The sequence below is a fragment of the Sarcophilus harrisii genome, chromosome 3 (assembly GCF_902635505.1).
Source record: "Sarcophilus harrisii chromosome 3, mSarHar1.11, whole genome shotgun sequence".
NCBI classification, from domain to species: Eukaryota; Metazoa; Chordata; class Mammalia; order Dasyuromorphia; family Dasyuridae; genus Sarcophilus; species Sarcophilus harrisii.
In genome coordinates, this window is record NC_045428.1 from 591,525,045 (window position 1) to 591,543,021 (window position 17,977).

The 17,977-nt window shown below is 58.6% G+C and overlaps 1 protein-coding gene across 1 annotated transcript; it reads right to left on the reverse strand.

Moving 5' to 3' along the window:
- Positions 1–919: 919 nt before the first annotated feature.
- On the reverse strand, positions 920–16,929 carry DHX34 (DExH-box helicase 34). Its single transcript, XM_031961649.1, is given in 18 exon segments — positions 920–4,422; positions 4,586–4,724; positions 5,017–5,193; positions 5,430–5,708; positions 5,905–6,011; positions 6,252–6,363; positions 6,737–6,910; positions 7,057–7,302; positions 7,945–8,046; positions 8,237–8,430; positions 8,927–9,101; positions 10,587–10,804; positions 11,352–11,438; positions 11,903–12,110; positions 12,380–12,691; positions 14,280–14,417; positions 14,419–15,151; positions 16,874–16,929. Coding segments are annotated over 17 exon segments (3,324 nt in total). The 5' UTR covers positions 14,941–15,151; positions 16,874–16,929; the 3' UTR covers positions 920–4,288.
- Between the last annotated feature and the right edge of the window lie 1,048 nt (positions 16,930–17,977).

The following is a 17,977-nucleotide window of genomic DNA, read 5'->3' on the forward strand; positions in this document are numbered from 1 at the left end:
ATTCAGCCTTGGCAGGGAGGAGTGCTGGGGTGGGAGGGCAGCATTTCCCTGCAGGAAACTTTTCCTGACTTCCAGTTAGAATCTCCCGCTTTCACCAACTCCAGTTCTGCTTTGGGCCAGACAGAACCAGTCTGCTCAGGAGCTGTCCTGCCCATCCCATAAGACCTATCCCCTGCAGGCTAAACACTCCTAGTTCCAGCAAGCAATCCGTATGACAGGCCGTACTTAAATTAGGTTCTTCCTAGCCTGGTCGGTCTTCTCTGGACACTCTACTTAGTAATTAGTGTCTTCACCAAAAATTAATGATTAAGTGCACCTATTAATTAATGGGTGGCTAGGTGGGGCCACAGTGGTCAGAGCACTGGTCAAGGAGATAGCTTCCTGAATTCCAATTTGTACTCGGACAGTTACTGTGACTGTAGGGAAGTCACTTAAGTCTGTTCATTTCAGGTTTCCCATTTGTGACGTGAGCTGGAGAAAGATGGCAAACCCCTCTAAAAGGGCTCCCAAAGAGCTGGACACAACTGAATAGCAACAGATCAATGTTGTGACTGGCTAATTACAACATTTCGGATTTTCTGAAAGTCTGAGTAGGCCAGAGAAGAGCCTTCTGGCTCATCGGCCTTAATGCAGCTCAAATGGGCATTAGCTTTCTTGGCTGTCAAGTCCTGCTGTTGACTGAAGGCCCTGGGACATCTAGATGAAACACCAAAAGGTCATGTCTCTCCCTTTCTGTCCTTGGTAGGTTGATTGTGACCACGGCATAAGAATTTGCATTTGCTCTTATTAACATTCATCGTACAAAGTTCAGTCCGATAAGTCAACCTTTTTTTGTTGTTTTAGTGGCGGTCAACTTTCTGTGACCCCATTTGGGGTTTTCTTGGCAAAGATATCAAGAATGTTTTGCCATTTTATTCTCTAGCTAATTTTACAGATGAGGAAACTGAGGTTAAATTACTTGCCCAGGGTAACCCAGTTAAGTGACTGAGGCTGGACTTGAACTCAGGTCCTCTTTATTCCAGTCTTGTTCCATTCACTAAGTGTGACATCTAGTTCCTCAATCCTATCGATGGCTCAACACCCCCCCCCCCCCCAATGGCATCCTTTTCAAATCCTGGCTACCCAACCTATTAGTTAGCATTCTGGCTTTGCATCATCTGCAAATCTGATGTCAGTCTTTAGCCCCAATAATGCATTTTTGTTGTATTTTCAAGTGAATTTTCATTTACATTATCAATGAAATTATCACCGTATTCCTTCTATCAACCTCTCCTAGAGAGCCATTCTTATACTAATTTTTTAAAGGGGAGGGAGAAGATTTCAGCAAAACCAACCAACATCTCAATAAATCTGATGTTAACTTACACCTTTATGGGGGCCCATGGCTGCCTTCTCATGACTTCTTAGGGGACAAGTTTGGTCATTGTAATATGTCAAGCATTGTCTCAATTATTTTGCTCTTCCGTTTACATTATTTTAATCATAGTATGTTTTGTTGTCCTGGATCTGTTTACTTCACTTTGCATCTGTTCATCTAAATCTATGTTTTTCTGTACTCCTAATTATCATTTTCTATGGAACGGTTCAAACCTATTATACTCATTTACCACCTCACTGTTCCCCCCCCCCCTTTTTTTTTGGCCACCACAAAAAGTATTGTTATCTTTTGGCATACATAGAACCTTTTTTTGTGGTCAGTGATGGGTGTAGGGTACCTTGGGGTAGGGGCCTAGCAGTGCAGGTCAAAAGGGAAGAACATCCATAACTGCAAACTGCCTTCTGGGATGGCTGAATCAATTCCCAGCTCCACCCATAAGGCATTAGGGTGCCAGTCTTTTCACCACCCCAACACTGATCCTTCCTGTCTTTTGTCCCCTTTGCCAGTTGTTAGGGAAAAACCTCAGGGATGTTTTGATTTTCATTTCCCTTTTTTGTCATCCAGTTATTTTCCAGTCGTGTCCGACTCTTCGTGGACCCATTTGGGCTTTTCTCGGCAGAAACACTACAGGGGCTGGCCATTTCCTTCTCCATCCATTTTACAAATGAGGAAACCGAGGCAGACCGGGAGCAGTGCCTTGCCCGGGGTCACACAGGCAGCAAATGTCCGAGGCCAGATTCACCTCCGGAAGGCGAGTCCTTCTCCTCCAGGCCTGCGGTGTGTTTGCTCCGGCGCCCCCTGCCTGCCTCCACGCTTCCCTTATTTAGAGCAGACATGACTGCTTGCTTACGTTCAGTCCTGTGTCTGTTGGCTGTCTGATCAGTGGATAGCACGGCTTAGAGTTAATGTTAGCTGCCTCCATGGCTAACGTGGAAATGTTCTGTCCGACCAAACACGTATAATCTAAATCGAATGGCTTGCTTATCAAGGAGGGAGGAGGAAAAGCATTTGGAACTCAAAATTCACAAAACAAATGGCAAAAAGTGTTTTTATATAATGAGAAAATAAAATACAAAAACCTTAAAAATAAATTAGCTGCCTAAGGATCAGACCCTAACTGGAGAGTCAATAGACTTTTTTCCCCGTAGTTGACCTCTTCCCTTCTTACTCTGATCGATTTTGTCCAGGTAAAAGTTCTTCCATCCCTCATACTTTACCTTTTGTTCTGGCCTCTCTCTGTTTAGTTTTGGATGCATCCCCGCTCGTGGCTGGGAAGTGATCAGTTTCTTTTCCCAGGTTTTTTGTGCTTTTTCACACCCAGGAATCGATGGAGGAATCTAAAATATCCTGGGGCCAAACGGATCCTTGGATCCTTCCCCTGGCACCTTCTCTCCGTGAGATTCAGTCACTTACACTAGCTGTGAGTCCCCCCAGCCACGTGTCCATCCTGTCTCACTCCTCCTTGTCTTGGCCCCTTTTCCCAAGAATAGCACGAAGATGGCAAATGCTCTGCTCAGGTTTGTGGAGACCCGTACCTAGAATCCTGCCTTCACCTTCCAACCTAGAACCCTGCCCAATAAGCCCCCAAACCGCGCTCAGCCCCCACAGCCCCGTTTTGGGCGCAGCCGACCCGAAGCTTGGAGGCCCTGGCTCCCTTCTGAGTGCTCATGAGCCGTCCTTGAGATCCGAAGGGAGAGAATAAGGCAGAACAGGGCGGCTTTCTGTTCCCCTCTCCCGGGCTTTCCCAGAGCCACTGCCTTCTCTCCTCTTGCCTGGGGACTCAATGTCTGGCTCGAAGTCAGCCCCCACCTATCGGCACAAGGGCCAGGCTCGCTGCCGCTCATTTGGGAAGAAAGAACCTTTGCAGAGAACCCTGGGGTCCAATGACAGGATGGGAGCCCAGAGGCAGGAAGCCGGCCCAGCTGAGTGGCCCCAAGGGAACTTCTCCCAACCTTCAGTAAACGAGGCCTTCGAGTCGTTACCCACCTTCTGGGTTCTGTAGACACTGGGGTCGGGGGGAGGCCGACAAAGATGCATAAAGTACACAGGATTACCAGGAAGCTGGGGAGCCCCGGCTAGCCTGGGACCACTAAGGGCCAGCCCTGAATGCTCTGCAGCCATCGGACAGAACAGCCCTGCCTCCTGACACCTGAGGAGGCGGGGGCTGATGAAGCCACTGTCTCTGGGCCTGGGAGGTGATGCATCTGTGGCACTGCCCAGTGGGCTCCTCCTCAGGAAGGGGGCACGGCCACAACCGGGACAGGCTGGCTGCCCTTCCTGGGCCCATCTACCATCAGATCAATTCACCAGCTGAAGGAGAGGAGAGAAAACTGTGTGATGGACAAGCTGGGGAGGCAGCTTCCCAGGGAGGCTACAGAGGCCGAGCTCTGAATTCTGATCCTACCTCTGACAGCCCGGGTGGCTCGGCTCCCTCCTGCAGAGTCCTTTGCAGCTCAAGATCTGGGATCCAGGCACTTCTGTGAAAGAGGCAGTGGCCCCCAGGACCTCCGGGAGCGATTGCCCCATTGAAGCCTCCCTGACTCTTGGCCTCCCTCTAGGGCTCCCCCTTTCGGACAGTCCATTGGGTGTTGGCAGAGAGGCCATCTGGCCACGTTTCTCCCCCGCCCCCCCCCCCATGCGACGCCTCCAAAGTCCTGGACGTGGGGCCGAGGGAAGCTCGAGGAGCTGAAAGGACACGGCATCTCCCGGCCCCGGCGTGTCAGGAGACCAGGAAGCTGAGGCCACGGGGCAGCCGGGGGAACAAAGCAGACCTCAAGGGCCCCTGGAGCACGGGGCCCCAGGACCTTTCCAGGAATCCGGCCCAGCCACAGGGGGAGGCCAACTTTATTCCCCGAGTACAAGGGCTGGCCCCCTGAGCCACTGGCCCAGCTCGGGGTCCCTGGGGGGCCCTCACACGTGCAGTCTGCGGTGCCGGAGGATCTCCGTGGGGGTGAGCAGCAAATCCTTCTGGCAGTGCTCACAGTGGTAGGCCCTGCGCAGAGCAGACGCCTGGCGGCTGGAGTCGGCTTCCTCATCACTGAGCCCTGGGAAGGGAGAGGAGGGAGGCTGAGAGCTGGGTCCCAGTGGTCCCAAAGCCAGGGCAGCTGCGGGACCAGGAGGCAGAGATGGGGAAGAAGGGCCGGCCTAGAAGGCGGGCGCCTCCTCTGTAGGATGGGGACCCCCCATCCGGGTGGGGCCCCTGCTCACCATGGGTACCCTCATCGGGGGCTGCTTGGCAGGCGCTCTCGTGGCACATCCGCTCCATGGGGGTGAAGGGCATGTAGAGGCCGCAGCGCGGGCAGGACCAGAAGGTGCGCAGGCAGTCACTGTACAAGTCTGTATCGCTCTGCGGGACACCAGCACCTGCCTCAGAGCCTGTCTCCCTCCCTGCCCACCAGGGCGAGTGCCCTCCCAACTCCCTGACACTGGCCCAGGGCACTTTCATGGTCGCCAGTGGGCCAGGGCAAAGAGAGCGACTGCGGGGCCCAGTGGCCCGGCAGGCCCTGAGCACAAAGGCAGGATGCCTGGGGCCCACCTCTGGTGCTCAGAACACATCCTCGCCTGCCCCGGCCTCAGTTTCCCCATCTGTACTATGCATGTGGCAGTTGTCTGAAGCAGAGTAGGGGTCACTCACTCACCATGAGGCAGTTGTAGGTGAGGAAGCTTGTGATGATGTAGCCCCCCTTGGTGTCGTGAGGGGACAAGGTTGCCTCCCCAAACAGGCCCGAGAGCTGGGGGGCGGCTGCGATGGTCTGGGGTCCCACGTAGAGGTTCTGAGCCTCCAAGGCAGTCAGCTTGTGGATGCTGTAGGACACCTGGGGAAGACAAGCGAGGGTCACTCTCTCTGGCCAGGACACCCCATCCCTGGTCTGGCCCTACCTCCCAGTCCTCCAACGAACAGATTGGGCCCTTCAGCCCTGCTAGGCCATTGGCTAGCCCCTGGGCCCCCACCCCAGTCTGGCAGTCTGGTCTTGGACCCACAGGTGTGCCTCCCCATTTCTCTCCAGACCCTGAGTTCCCTCCCAGCTCAGGGGGGCTGGTGTGAGAAGACCTTGGATCGCACGAAGCCCAGCAGGTCCCGGCCCAACGCCGCTGCCGCCTTCCTCTCCGCCTTGAGGGCCGCGGCTGCCCTCTCCTCGCCTCGTGGCTGGGCCTGGCGGGCCAGCTGCCGGTCGAGGGCCTCTTCCCAGCGGGCACGGAGGCGCAAAACGGCCGACAGGAGCCCCATGGCACTCTCGCTGCCCTCCAGCTGCAGCTGCAGCCAGCCGTCGGCCACCAGGCGGGAGCAGTCGCCATTCGTGTCCAGGCTCTGGCTGAAAAGCAGCAGCGTCTGGTGGGGGGCAGAGGAGGGAAGATGCAGGCAGCTGCTCACCCCAGGGACACCCAGTCCTCCTTCCCATAGGGGGTCCCCCATTATCTCTCCAAGCCTGCAGCCCAAGCACAGACTGGCTCGGAGCTGGGAGCGGGGCCTGAGACCAGAGCCAGGAGTGGGACCGAGGCTGGAACTAGGAGCTAGATGCACCCACCTGCAGAGCAGGGAGACGCACACAGTTCACCAGGTACGGCTTGTTGGTCTCCAGCAAAGAAACGAAAGCCAGGAGTTGGTGCTCGCTGCTCATGCCGTCCTTCCGATCTGAAAGGGGCCGGAGCGCTTATGAGGGACAAGTGGGTCCCAAAGCCTCCACACCCCCACCGGGGCAGCCTGGGGCCGGGGCCAGAGCTCTGGGCCTGGCACCGGCAAGTCCCGGGTCCAAACCCTCTGTGGATACCTCCTAGCGAGGGGCCCCCTCTGAAGCTTCCCCAGCAGATGCCCCCCAGAGCGTCCCAGAGAGGACGGGCCAGTGCCCGAGGTCCAGCCTCCCGCCCCCCTCACCTCGGCTCTTGTCCTGGGCCTCAGCTTGGCCCCCCTGCAGCAGTTCCGGATTGTTGGCAAACACACAGGTGGGGTGAAGGACGGCCCCCTGCTTGCTCTGGGTGTGGAAAAACTGAAAGGCCACGGGAGAGGTTCAGCCCGGGAGGGGGGCAGCCGGGAGACCCCCTCCCAGAACATCTGGTTGCCCTGCACTAAACTGATCTCAGTTCTATAAAATGGGGCTAATATTCCATACCCCCCACATCCCAGGGGCAGCAGGAGGAATGGGAGGAGCTAGATGGCCACGAAAACAGGAACAAGTGTGGGAAGGGAGACCCCCAGAACCCGGCCCAGATTTTAAGGAAGTAAGGGACTGGCAAAGTCAGGGAACAATCCCCACTTCCCATGAGAAACAGCTGGGGCACAGAGAGCAGGCCTGGTGCCAGACAGTTGGCAGGATGAGGGGCCGCGGTCCCGGGGCTCTGGCTGGGCCAGGCTGGCCATACCTGGTCCGAGTCCTTGCGGCAGCTGTTGAACTGGTCGGGGGCGGCCAGCTGGGGGTAGAGGCCTCGGCCCAGCACGAGATTCAGCAGGACCAGCTGGTCCCGGGACAGGTCCTGGGCGGAGCTGGCGGCCGCCTGGAGCTGATCCATATCATGGCGAAGCTTGAACTTGACATCCTGAGAAGAAGGTGGGAGGAAGGTCACAAGGGGAGATGGCCCTGGGCCGGCCCATTGAGGGGCCCCTCTGGGTCTGGAGACAGAGCCAGGTGCTCCCTGAGCCCCGGCGGCAGAAGCGGGGCAGGGGCAGCGCCCCGAGTGCCAACCTGGATGTCCACGTGGTGGGTGCCATCCCCTGCCCGTGAGCTGGATGCCTCCGTGTCCTCGTCGCTCGAGGCACCGCCCTCCAGGGCCTCCAGCCGCAGCACCTTCCGCTTCCTGCCCTCGCCCTCCTCATGCTGGCGCTTCAGCTGGTACAGCTCCCGGCGCTGCCGGTGCTGCTGCTGGCGGCTGTAGCTGTCCCCTGGCGTCACCCTGGCCTCGGCCAGCAGCCCATGGTCCTGCAACAACCCCTGCTCCGAGAAAGGCCAGAAGCTCCTAACGCCGGGCCAGAACGCCCAGCTCCCCCAGGCTCCCCAGCCCTGGGCCTTTTCTCCCCCCTGAAGGGGCCTGAACCCCTCCTCTCCCCCTGCCCGGGGACTGCTCCAGACAAGGGCTGCCAGGCCCGATTGGAAGCACTTAGGGCAGGGACGGGGGCGTGTCTGCACAGGGCACAAAGGGCCCAGGATGCTCCCTCCTGCGGTCCAAGGCCGTAACATGAGGCCGCCCTCCCCCCAACCTTCCCTCCACATCCATCAGCTGCACCCAGCTGGGCCCCTCTCTCCAACTCCCACCCTTCTCGAGCTCCCCCTCCTCTCACACTTCTCGAGAGTTAATTCTCTGGTCCGGGCTCCCTACATATACACGGAAGCACCCTTTGAACCCAGAACTCTGGGCCTGGGCTAGAGTTGGAAGGGCCTTCTGGGAGCGATTTTAGAGGGGTTAAAGTGTACCCCAGAAAGGAGGGTCCTCTGGGAGGAGGTCTTGGGCCAGGCCGAGGCAGGGCCCCAGCCTGGCCCAGCCCAGGCCTGCAGCACGGCAGGCCCTCACTCTGCACCTTCTGACTATCTGGGGAGCAGGCCGGCCCGGCCGGGGCACGCAGACTGGGCCCTGACCTTGAACTGCTGGCGCAGGTTGGCGATCTCGTACATGCGGTGTTCCTCGAGGCCCCGGCGGCGGCACCACTTCCTGGAGTTGGCACTGCGGTCTGATTTCACCTGGGTGAGAAGGAGGGAGTCAGGGAGCCCCAGGGCCAGCCCTGGGAGGGAAGGGGCTTCTCAGAGCGGCTGATGCGGGGGCCGGGACGCAGCCCAGCCAGCCACACCCAGAGGAAGCCCGCCGAGGGCTGGCCTGAGGGGTGGTGGGCTGCCCGGCCGTGGGGGAGTCACCCGTGTGACCACATCTCACCTGCACCCAGGCGTTGAAGGTGTTGAGCAGGGTGAAAGGGTCCCCGCGGTCACTCTCCAGGGGCTTCCGCGCGGTCCCACAGTCCAGGTTGCTTTGAGCGCTGCGCACAAAGGGGGACTGGACACTCAGGGCAGCTGCCATGGTCAGCACGGGCTCCACCAGGTCCAAGAGGCAGCCGAAGATCAGGATCTTCCCTGGACAGAGCGGCTTCCTTCAAGTCCTGATTGAAAGTGCCCCTTCCCCAGGAAGCTTCCCCGCCCCTGCTCTATCAGTTACGGCTCATTTACCCTGGGCCCAGCTTGCTGTACGAGGCTTACCTGCGTGGTGACCCCCCCCCCATTAGACGGTAAGCCCCTTAGGAAAAGCAGTGCTTTCCACCCTTTGGGGCCCCCAGAGCCTGCACACAGCAGGCGCTTAACAAGAGCCTTTCCCCCCTGCACCCTGCAGTGCCAGCAGCAGTTTTACACTCGCTTTTATAATCAGAGGACTGAGTCTCGGATGGGCCTGAGGTCACACAGTTAAGGGAGGGTCAGAGCTGGAAGGCAGGCCCACCATTCCAACATTGAATCCAAACCTGGTTCTGTTCCCTCAGAACCGCTGAAGGCGGAGGTTGGGGGTCACGTGGTCCCCCTTTGGGCCCCCTCCTACACAGGTAGAAGCCCCCATGTCTTCACACAGAGCGTGTCTCACCTATCACCACGTCCACAGGAAGCTGAGAAAGCAGGGTCCCTATGGGCGTGAGGTGCTCCGAGGCATCCAGAGCACCCTGGTCCCGCAGGTAGGTGATGGCCGTCTCCAGGCTGGCGGCAGGCGGGGGCTCGATGAAGGGGAAGCGGCGGGGGTCTCCCAGCCCCATGCTCTTCATCTAGACCACACAACAGACTCTCAGCAGCCGCAGCTCAGAGAGGGCGAGGACCCCGCCCAGTCCCAGCACGAGGCTCAAGCTGAAATCTGACAGGAGATCCCAGAACAGAGACACCCCAAGAGAAAGGGAGGGGCCCCAGGGGAACTGCCAACCACGGACCCCATGATCGGCCCTGGCAGCTGCCTGTGAAGGTCTGGCAGGGACAGGAACAGCTTCCCCCCCCCCCGGAGGGTCTGGGCCAGGAGACCAGCCTCCCTGCTGCCATGAGAGCAACAGCGTCACACCCACTGCCGTCTGCCTCTGCCTGGGAGCCGCCTCCTCCCCGGAGAGCTGGCAAGGCCCCTTTGGGCAGAGGCCAGGAAGCCGGTCTCCTGGGACCAGGGAGGGGGAGGCCACAGCTGGCCTGGCAGGGCCGGGGAGCCCGCAGTCAGGGCAGCCACCTGGAGGAGGTGGGGCCCTGGCTCCTCTGCCCCCTGTGTCTGGGTGCTGAGCCTGCCCTTAAGAGGAGACACCATGTGTGTACAGGGGCTTGTGGGCCACTAGGGGGAGCCAGAGCGCACAGAGCTCCAGGCCCGGAGTTATCTTCCCAAGTTCAAGTCCTAGCCCTGGGCCGTCCCTTCTCTGCCTCAGTTTCCTCATGTGTACAATGACTGGAGCAGTCAATGACGGACTGTGCCAGTATCTTTGCCCAGAAAACCCCAAACGGGGCAGGAAGCCAAGGGCATTTATGCCAGGAGAGCTTTGTTTTCTTTCACCCAAATAACGACGCTTCAGGGCTAACAGCAGCAATGGGGAGAACGACTAAAATTCAGGCTACAGCTACAGGCTGCCCCCCTGGGGCGGGACTCGGGGGGGAGGAAGGAAGCCCATCCTCCATCTGGGCCAACCATTCCCCTCCCCCTGGGGCTCTCTACCTCCCAGCCAGGTTAGCTGCTGGCCACACACACACACACACACACACACACACAGCCTGCCATCCCCCACCATTTGCATGGGCCACCCTCCAGGCTCTCCATCCTCACCATCTCCTCTAGGACCTTCCTTCCTTTTAAGGCCCAGGATCATAGATGTGGAGAAGGAAGGGATCTTTGAGGCCACGGGAAACTGAGGCAGAGAGAAATGACTTGCCAGGCCTACAGGTGGAAGTGCTGAGGCAGGGAACTCAGGTCCTCTTGCCAGTCGCACCAGCCTCCACAGGGTGAGAGCCTTTCCTCATGAGCTGGCAGCGTCCCCTCTCAGTGCCCCCAAGTGGTGCTCTACTTCTGCTGCTTCTGAGGGGCTTTGCCAATGCTTTCCTCCTCAGAGGGAACACACCTGTTCCCACTTTATTGATGAGAAAACTGAGGCTGAGTGAGGGGAAGAGATGGCCTAGCTCGGGTCACACAGCAAGGTCGTGCAGAGCAGAGATTAGAGCCCGGGACTCTGGGCTCAGAAGCACAGGCTCTTCCTCCTCTCTCCATCCGGGGAGGGCCCCTCCCCCCTCACCTGCAGGACGAGAGCATCCAGGGCCACCCTCTGGATCTCCGGGACGGGGTAGGGGGCAAAGTCATCATAGTCGGACTCGGCGTAGAGGCGGTAGCACACCCCTGGCCCCGTGCGCCCGGCACGGCCCTTCCGCTGCTCAGCGCTGGCCCGGCTGATCCAGAACTCCTGGAGCCGCTGAAGCTTGGCCTGGGGGTCGAAGCTCATCTCCTTCACTTTACCTGGAGGGCACAGGAGAACCTGGCAATGTCGGGGGAAGCCCCAGCCCCAGGGGGCACTGCCTGGGAAAGCCCCAGCCCCAGGGGGCACTGCCCGGGCCTAGCTCTGGGCTTGGGGTTCCGAGGCCTGCTCTGCCACTGCCCACCAGGTGACTCAGCCAAGCCTCATCTCGTGCCCCCCAAACACAGAAGTGCCAGGGGGGCTGGTCTCTAGGGACCTGTGACCTCCTACTTCACAGGTAGACTTTGCCAAGACCCTGAAACTACCACTGCCCCCTTCCCTGTCCCTGCTCCTGCCCCTCCCCCTGTCCCTGCCCTTCCCCTTGTCCCTGCCGCGCCCTCAGACTCTAGAGTTCTGAGAAACCCTTTTTTCTGAAAAGGCCCCTCCGGACCTCCATCCCACATGCCCCCAGGCTCTCTGGGCCGTGCAGTGCCCAGCCCCGGGACCGGCCTCAAGGCAGCCTCCAGGAGGTGCGAGGGGGCCACTGAGGGCCGTGGAGGACACAGACAGCTCCCCTCTGCCAGGCTCTGCCACGGGGGAGGGGCTCACCGGAATCTAGCACGAATCGGACACCATCGATGGTCACTGAGGTCTGGGTTGGGGACAAAATTTTCATTCGGAGGACCAACAAACACCCTGGGAGAGGGGGGGGAGAAGGAGACAGGGCCAGGGGAGAAGGGAGGAAGAGGAGGAAGCAAAGGGAGGGGATCCCCACAAGGCGGCCGTCCAACACCAGGACAGCACTGGCACTGCCCCCCTTGGCCCCCCAGGGCTCTCTCCTTACCCATCACTTCCCCTAACTGAAATGCAGCAGAAATGTGGAGCTGGGCAGAGAAAAGGGAGAAAGACAAGAGAGAGACAGACAAAGAGAGATAGAGACAGAGAAGGAGATACAGACAGAGAGAAAAAGAGAGGGAAACAGAGACAGAAAGATAGAGGGAGAGACAGAGAGACAGAGACAAAGAGAGAGACAGAGAAACAGAAAGGGAGGGAGAGGGAGAGACAGAGATAGACAGAGACAGAGAGAGAGATGAAGAGACAGAGAGACAGAGGAAAAGGGGCGGGGGGTTTGGCGGGGGCCCCAGCCCCTCCGCTGGCACCTTGTCCTGGTCGGTGATGGAGGGCGGGGGGGAGAACCACCCAGCCGCCGGGGGCGGGGCAAGGCCCCAGCACCCCCATCTCGCCGCCCAGGAACACCCAGGTCGCCCCTAGGGGGTACTTGTCATGGCCTGCAGCACTGGGGAACGCCGGGGCCAGCTTTCGCCCTGAGGCTGGCACCTCCTCCTTTGGGATGGGCTGGTAGATGACCTGGCGGCAGAAAGCGGGCCTGGTCACCCGCGGGCGGCAGCCTCTGGAGCTCCGAGGTCACAGGAGGCAGGCCCTTAGAGGGCCCCATCTTACAGACTTGGAAACTAAAGCACGTCGTCCTTCCTCAGCCCTCCCTCTGAAGCATCAGAATTTGATGCTTAGAAACCATGCGACCCACCCATTTTACAGGTGGGGAGACTAAAGCAGAGAGCAGGGCAGGGCTTGCCGAGAGTCCACCACAGCTGGGTCCCTGGCGAGCGGGCACTGACCGTGATGGGGAACAGCCTCCCGGGCACCTGCAGCACCGGCGCGTGGCTGAAGTAGCTGGAGAAGAGGCTGATGTTGATGGTGGCCGACATGAGGATGAGCTTGAGGTCTGGGCGGACGGGCAGCAGCTGGCGGAGGACGCCCAAAAGGAAGTCGCTGTGGAGGTGGCGCTCGTGGACCTCGTCCACAATGAGCACCTGGTACTGGGGCAGGGTCGGCTCCCGCTGGATCTGCCGCAGCAGGAGGCCCTCCGTCAGGAACACGATTTTGGTGGCCGGCGAGCGCGAGCTCTCAAAGCGGATCTGGTAGCCCACCTGTGCAGAGGAGGTGCGGTGAGGAAGGGAACCCGGCCCTACCCCCAGCCCAGCCCGTGCCCCCTGGCACCCCTGGCTGAGCCTGCGCCCCCGGTGCCCACAGACAGGGCAGGGCCTGTGTCCAGCGGCAAAATAGTGTGGGTCTCATCTCAAGGTCCCCTGGGTATCCAGGCCCACAGCAGGGGACCTCATTCCCCAGGGGCCCCTCACCAGTCTGCACCCGCTGCCCCCCCTGCCTCAGGCCTGGGCATCTTCTTGTGCCCCTTCCCGGTGAGCAGGGAGGGGGCACGGCTGCTGGCGTGAGGAGGCCCGGCTCCATGACATCGCGCTACCAGGAACACTAACTTATCCCAGGCTGGCATTTTGGGAAGCACTTATTTGTCTACGCCTCTGGTCCTCACAACCTCTGTGAGGTTTCTCATCTTACAAATGAATCAATCAATTGATAAAGCATTTATTAAGTGCCTACTGTGTGCCAGGCACTGCACTATGTTAAGGTGGGTTAAGATCAATTGTCAAATGGCAGAATCCACGCCAAGATACAGTGGAAGGCACTGGGATGCAGGGGCCAGGATGCTTCCTCTGGGAGGGAGCCAGGGGTTGAGGCCCAGCAGGGGGTAGCCAGCTGGAGGAAAGCAGCCACTCACAGGGCCCAGGCAGCTAGGAGGTGTCTGAGGCGGGCTGACCAACCACAGACGTGGGCTCTCTCCACCCCACCCCCATTGGACAAGAACGAGGACATGCAACCCAGGGCCCCTCTTTTAATTGATCCCTGCAACACGAATGTTTGTGGCAGCCCTCTTTGTAGTGGCTAGAAACTGGAAACTGAATGGATGTCCATCAGTTGGAGAAGGGCTGAATAAATTGTGGTATATGAATATTATGGAATATTACTGTTCTGTAAGAAATGACCAACAGGATGATTTCAGAAAGGCCTGGAGATGACATGAACTGTTGAGGAAATGAGCAGGACCAGGAGATCATCAATACTTAACAACAATACTATATGATGACCAGTTCTGATGGACCAGGCCATCCTCAGCAAACTAAATCAACCAAACATTTCCAATGGAGAGTAATGAACTGAATAGCCACCCCAGAGAAAGAACCTGGGAGATGACTAAAACCATTACATTGAATTCCCAATTATTTATGCCCATATTTTTGATTTCCTTCACAAGCCAATTGTACAATATTTCAGAGTCTGATTCTTTTTGTTTGAAAAAAGTTTTGGTCATGTATATTATTGTTATCTAATTTTATTTTAATGATTTAACATCTACTTCATCCTGCCATCTATGGAGGGGGGGGTAAGAGGTGAAAAATTGGAAAAGAGGTTTGGCAATTGTTAATGCTGTAAAGTTACCCATGCATATAACCTGTAAATAAAAGGCTATTAAATTTAAAAAAAAAAAATTGATCCCTGCAACAGCAGCACCACGGTGACCTGGGCCTCCCCTCCCAAAGGTCCTACATGCAGGACCCTTCATGCCAGGAGCAGCACGTCCGTGCCAGCTTACCTGGGAGCCATACTGGCCGAAACCCTCCCAGCCACGTGACCGGGTACTGGCTGCCTGTGCCAGCTTACCTGGGAGCCATACTGGCTGAGGCCTCGCCCACCGCTGGCCAGAGAGATGACCCCTGGGTTGGGACAGGCCACATGGTAAGCCAGCAGCCAGGGGTACTGGGCACCTTGGACCCAGCCTGTGCACCGCCAATCACCACCTGGTCCCCGCCCCGAGGTGCTGCCTGTAGCGGGCCATGGGCAGCGCTGCCCGCTCCCGCTGCAGCTTTGCCAGCTTCCCAAAAGACTGCTTCTGTCCAAAGTCCAGGTAGTGGAGGAGCGCCCGGCGGAACTCTGCCAGCCGGTCGCGAGGCAGCCGGCTGCGGGTCCCCCGCTGCCCCAGGCCGGGCTCGCCCTCCCCACTCAGCAAGGCCAGGTTGATGCGGTAGCGAGGGTCGTAGGTGGCAGGGAGGTCAGCCAGGGCCGGGCACTCGGGTCCCTGGGGGGCCTGGGCCTTGGCTGGCCGCTCGCCCTCTGGACCAGGTTTGAGCTTCTGGAAAGTCTGTAGGCGGTCAAAAAAGGCCCAGAACTTGTGGCACTCGTCCGAACCCCGGCGGATGACATCCTGGTCCCCAAAGAAGAGCTCTTCCAACTGGCTCCGGGTCTCTGGGCAGCCCCAGTCCCAGTGTTCGGAGTCCCTGGGCTCCCGGGAGCCCCTGCCCTCGGGCCTTTTGGACGAGGCCATGGCTCCGGTCCCTCCGGGTCTCCGCAGGACGGAAGGGCAGGCCAGCAGCCCACTGACCCCACTCCCTGGGAGGCCCAGAGGGCTCTACCCCCTCTCTGTTGCACAGTGGCGGCTCAGGTCCGGGCCCCGTCTCTCCTCAGAATGCAGAGCTGTAGCTGTCGGGGAGAGCAAGCGCTGGGGTCTGGCTGGGGTCGCCCAGCTTCGTGAAGGCCTGCGGGGACAGAAAGTTACTTTGCAGAAAACAGGAGAGCTCTCTCAGCCCAGCCGTCCCCTCCCAGGAATCCCCTCAACAGCCTCCCCCCGGGTCCGCCACAGTCGGCATCGCCATCTTGCTTTAAGGCTGGCAAAATGCGGCCTCCCTGAATCCTCGCACCCACTCTGGGGGTAGGGGATAGGACTATCCCCACAAAAACCTGATAAGGAAACTGAGGCAGGCAGTGGTGGGACTTGCCTGTCACTCTCCACTGAAAGCCCCATCCATAGCAAGTGGGGGAGGAGTGAAAGGTACCTCTTCCCTAATTCTGCCTTCAGACCCCAGAAAAAGTGCTTCCCGGCAAAGCTACATCCAGAAGCCACCTACTGTGTGCAAAACAGAAGGGCAGTATGGGAGAGCAAAGAGCTGCCTGCTGTGTGCAAAGCAGAGAGGCAGTGTGAGGGAACAGAGAGCTGCATACTGTGTGCAAAGCAGAAACAATATGGGGAAACAGAGCTGCCTACTGTGTGCAAAGCAGAAACAATATGGGGAAACAGAGAGCTGCCTACTGTGTGTATAGCAGATAGTGTGGGGGAAGTTGGAGGAACAGAGAGCTGCCTACTGTGTGCAAAGCATAAACGATGTGGTGGGGCTTAGGTGGGCAAAGCAGAGGCCCTTAAAGTTCCCCATGGGGGCCACTAGGGGTGTCATCTAGGTTCAAATGTGGCTGCGGACCCTTCCCATCTGCCTGCTTCCTCAGGAAACGGCACTGAAGACCTTCATAAGGGTTCTATTAAATGTGCTTTTCAGAAACACCATTTGAGGCTCACACAACCCTGGGGCAGGAGCTGCCAGGTGACCCATTTCGCAGAGGAAGAAGCTGAGGTTATGTTAACCCAGGATCACACCGCTGGCCAGTAAACGTCAGAGGCGTGGATTTGAGGCTCAGTCCCAGCCAGGCCTGGAGTCAGCCCCCCAGCACCCATAAGTTCCAGGGCTGGGAAGCTGGACAGCTACTGTTCCACGCTAAGCCCTAGGGCCCTTCTCCAATCACTAAGCGCTGGTTAAGCACCTACTGTGCGCCCTCTGGGAGCGCGGCCGCCCAGCACAGGGAGAAGGGCCGGGGGGACCTGGGGGCGGGACCTGGGCGATGGGACCTGGGGCGGGGGACCTGGGGGGGGACCTGGGGGGGGACCTGGGGCGGGGGACTGGGGCCGGGGACTTGGGTGGGACCTGGGGCCGGGGACCTGGGGGCCGGGGACCTGGGGCGGGGACCTGGGGCGGGGGGACCTGGGGCCGGGACCTGGGCCGGGGGACCTGGGGGGGGACCCTGGGCCGGGACCTGGGGCGGGGGACCTGGGGGCGGGGGACTGGGGCGGGGACCTGGGGCGGAGACCTGGGGGCGGGGACCTGGGGGGGGGACCGGGCAGGTGGCCTCCCCTCGCGGGCCTCGCTCTCCCCCTCTGTAAGAGGGCCCGGAGGGCCTCTCAGCTGCCCCGCACAAGCTTCCTGGCGCGGACCCCTGGCCCACCGCGTCCTGGTGGAGGACCGGAGGCTCGGGGAGGGGGGGCCCTCACGCCACGCAAGCCCCGAGCCTCAGTTTCCCCTCCTGGACCATGGAGGGCGGAAACGCGTCTCGCCCCCTCCCTCAGGAAGCGGCCCCGCTCCGGGTGGGGACTGGGACCCCAGGGGAAGGCAGAGCTCCGAGGGACCGCGAACCAGCCCCGCTCCGGCCCTCACCTCTCCAACCAGCGCTCACGTTTCCACTTCCGGGCTACGCGCGCCGCGCGCCTTACTGCGCCTGCGCACGTCGCCAAACGCCGCGGAGGAGGGAGGAGCCGCGGGTCTAGGGGCGGGGCCAGAGGAGCGGAGGGGCGGGGTCAAGCCTGGCCCGCCCTGGGGCTGTCAGCTAGAGCGGGATTTCAAATGCTCCGCCCCGCGGGACTGTGACCCTGGGCCAGTGACTGATCTGCTGTCCTCAGTTTCCTTCTCTGGAAAATGGGGATAATCCTATTGCGCCTCGGTCTGAGAGAATGAGAGAATATTTGTAAGTCTCTGCAAACTTTAGAGCGATTCGAATAGTTACATTCTATCTATATAGTCACATCCTGTCAGGTTACATTGTTTCCGAGAGGAGAAACTTACAGCCACTCAACCAAAGCAACATTTATTAAGCACCTACTACGTGCCAGCCACTTCGCCAGCGCTGGGGATATAACAAGAGGCAAGAGACAGCGCCTGCCCTCCCAAAGCTCACTGTCTCGTGTGGTGCTTAATAATGCTTGTTGTTTGGTAGCTCCGGAGGCAGGGGCTGACTTTTGCTTAGCACCCTGTGTGGCGCTTAGGAGGCGCTTTTCATAAGTTTTTTGACTGACACAATGACAGACAGTCTGATATCCCTGTGCCTGAGTTGGGGGGGAATCTGCTGAAAAGGAAAAGATGGGGCCATTCCAGGTCCACTTTCTTCAAGAAAGACTTTATTTTAAAACCAAACAAGAGACAGGTGTAAAACCTGCTGTTTTTAAAACTATCTACTGCCAAAAATGTTTTTAGATCATGTGGTTTTGAAAATTAGGAAGCACCGTGTGACCCTGGGCAAGTCATTTAACCCAATGCCAGGAAGAAAGAAGAAAGAAAGAAAGAAAGAGAGAGAGAGAGAGAGAGAGAGAAAGAAAGAAAGAAAGAAAGAAAGAAAAGAAAGAAAGAAAGAAAGAGAAAGAAAGAAAGAAAGAAAGAAAGAAAGAAAGAAGAAAGAAAATTAGGAAGTAACCATCTCAATGAATTTAGTTTTATAACAAAACCATGAAGCCTTGAATCCTTGAAGGCCGTTAGAGTCTAGAATTT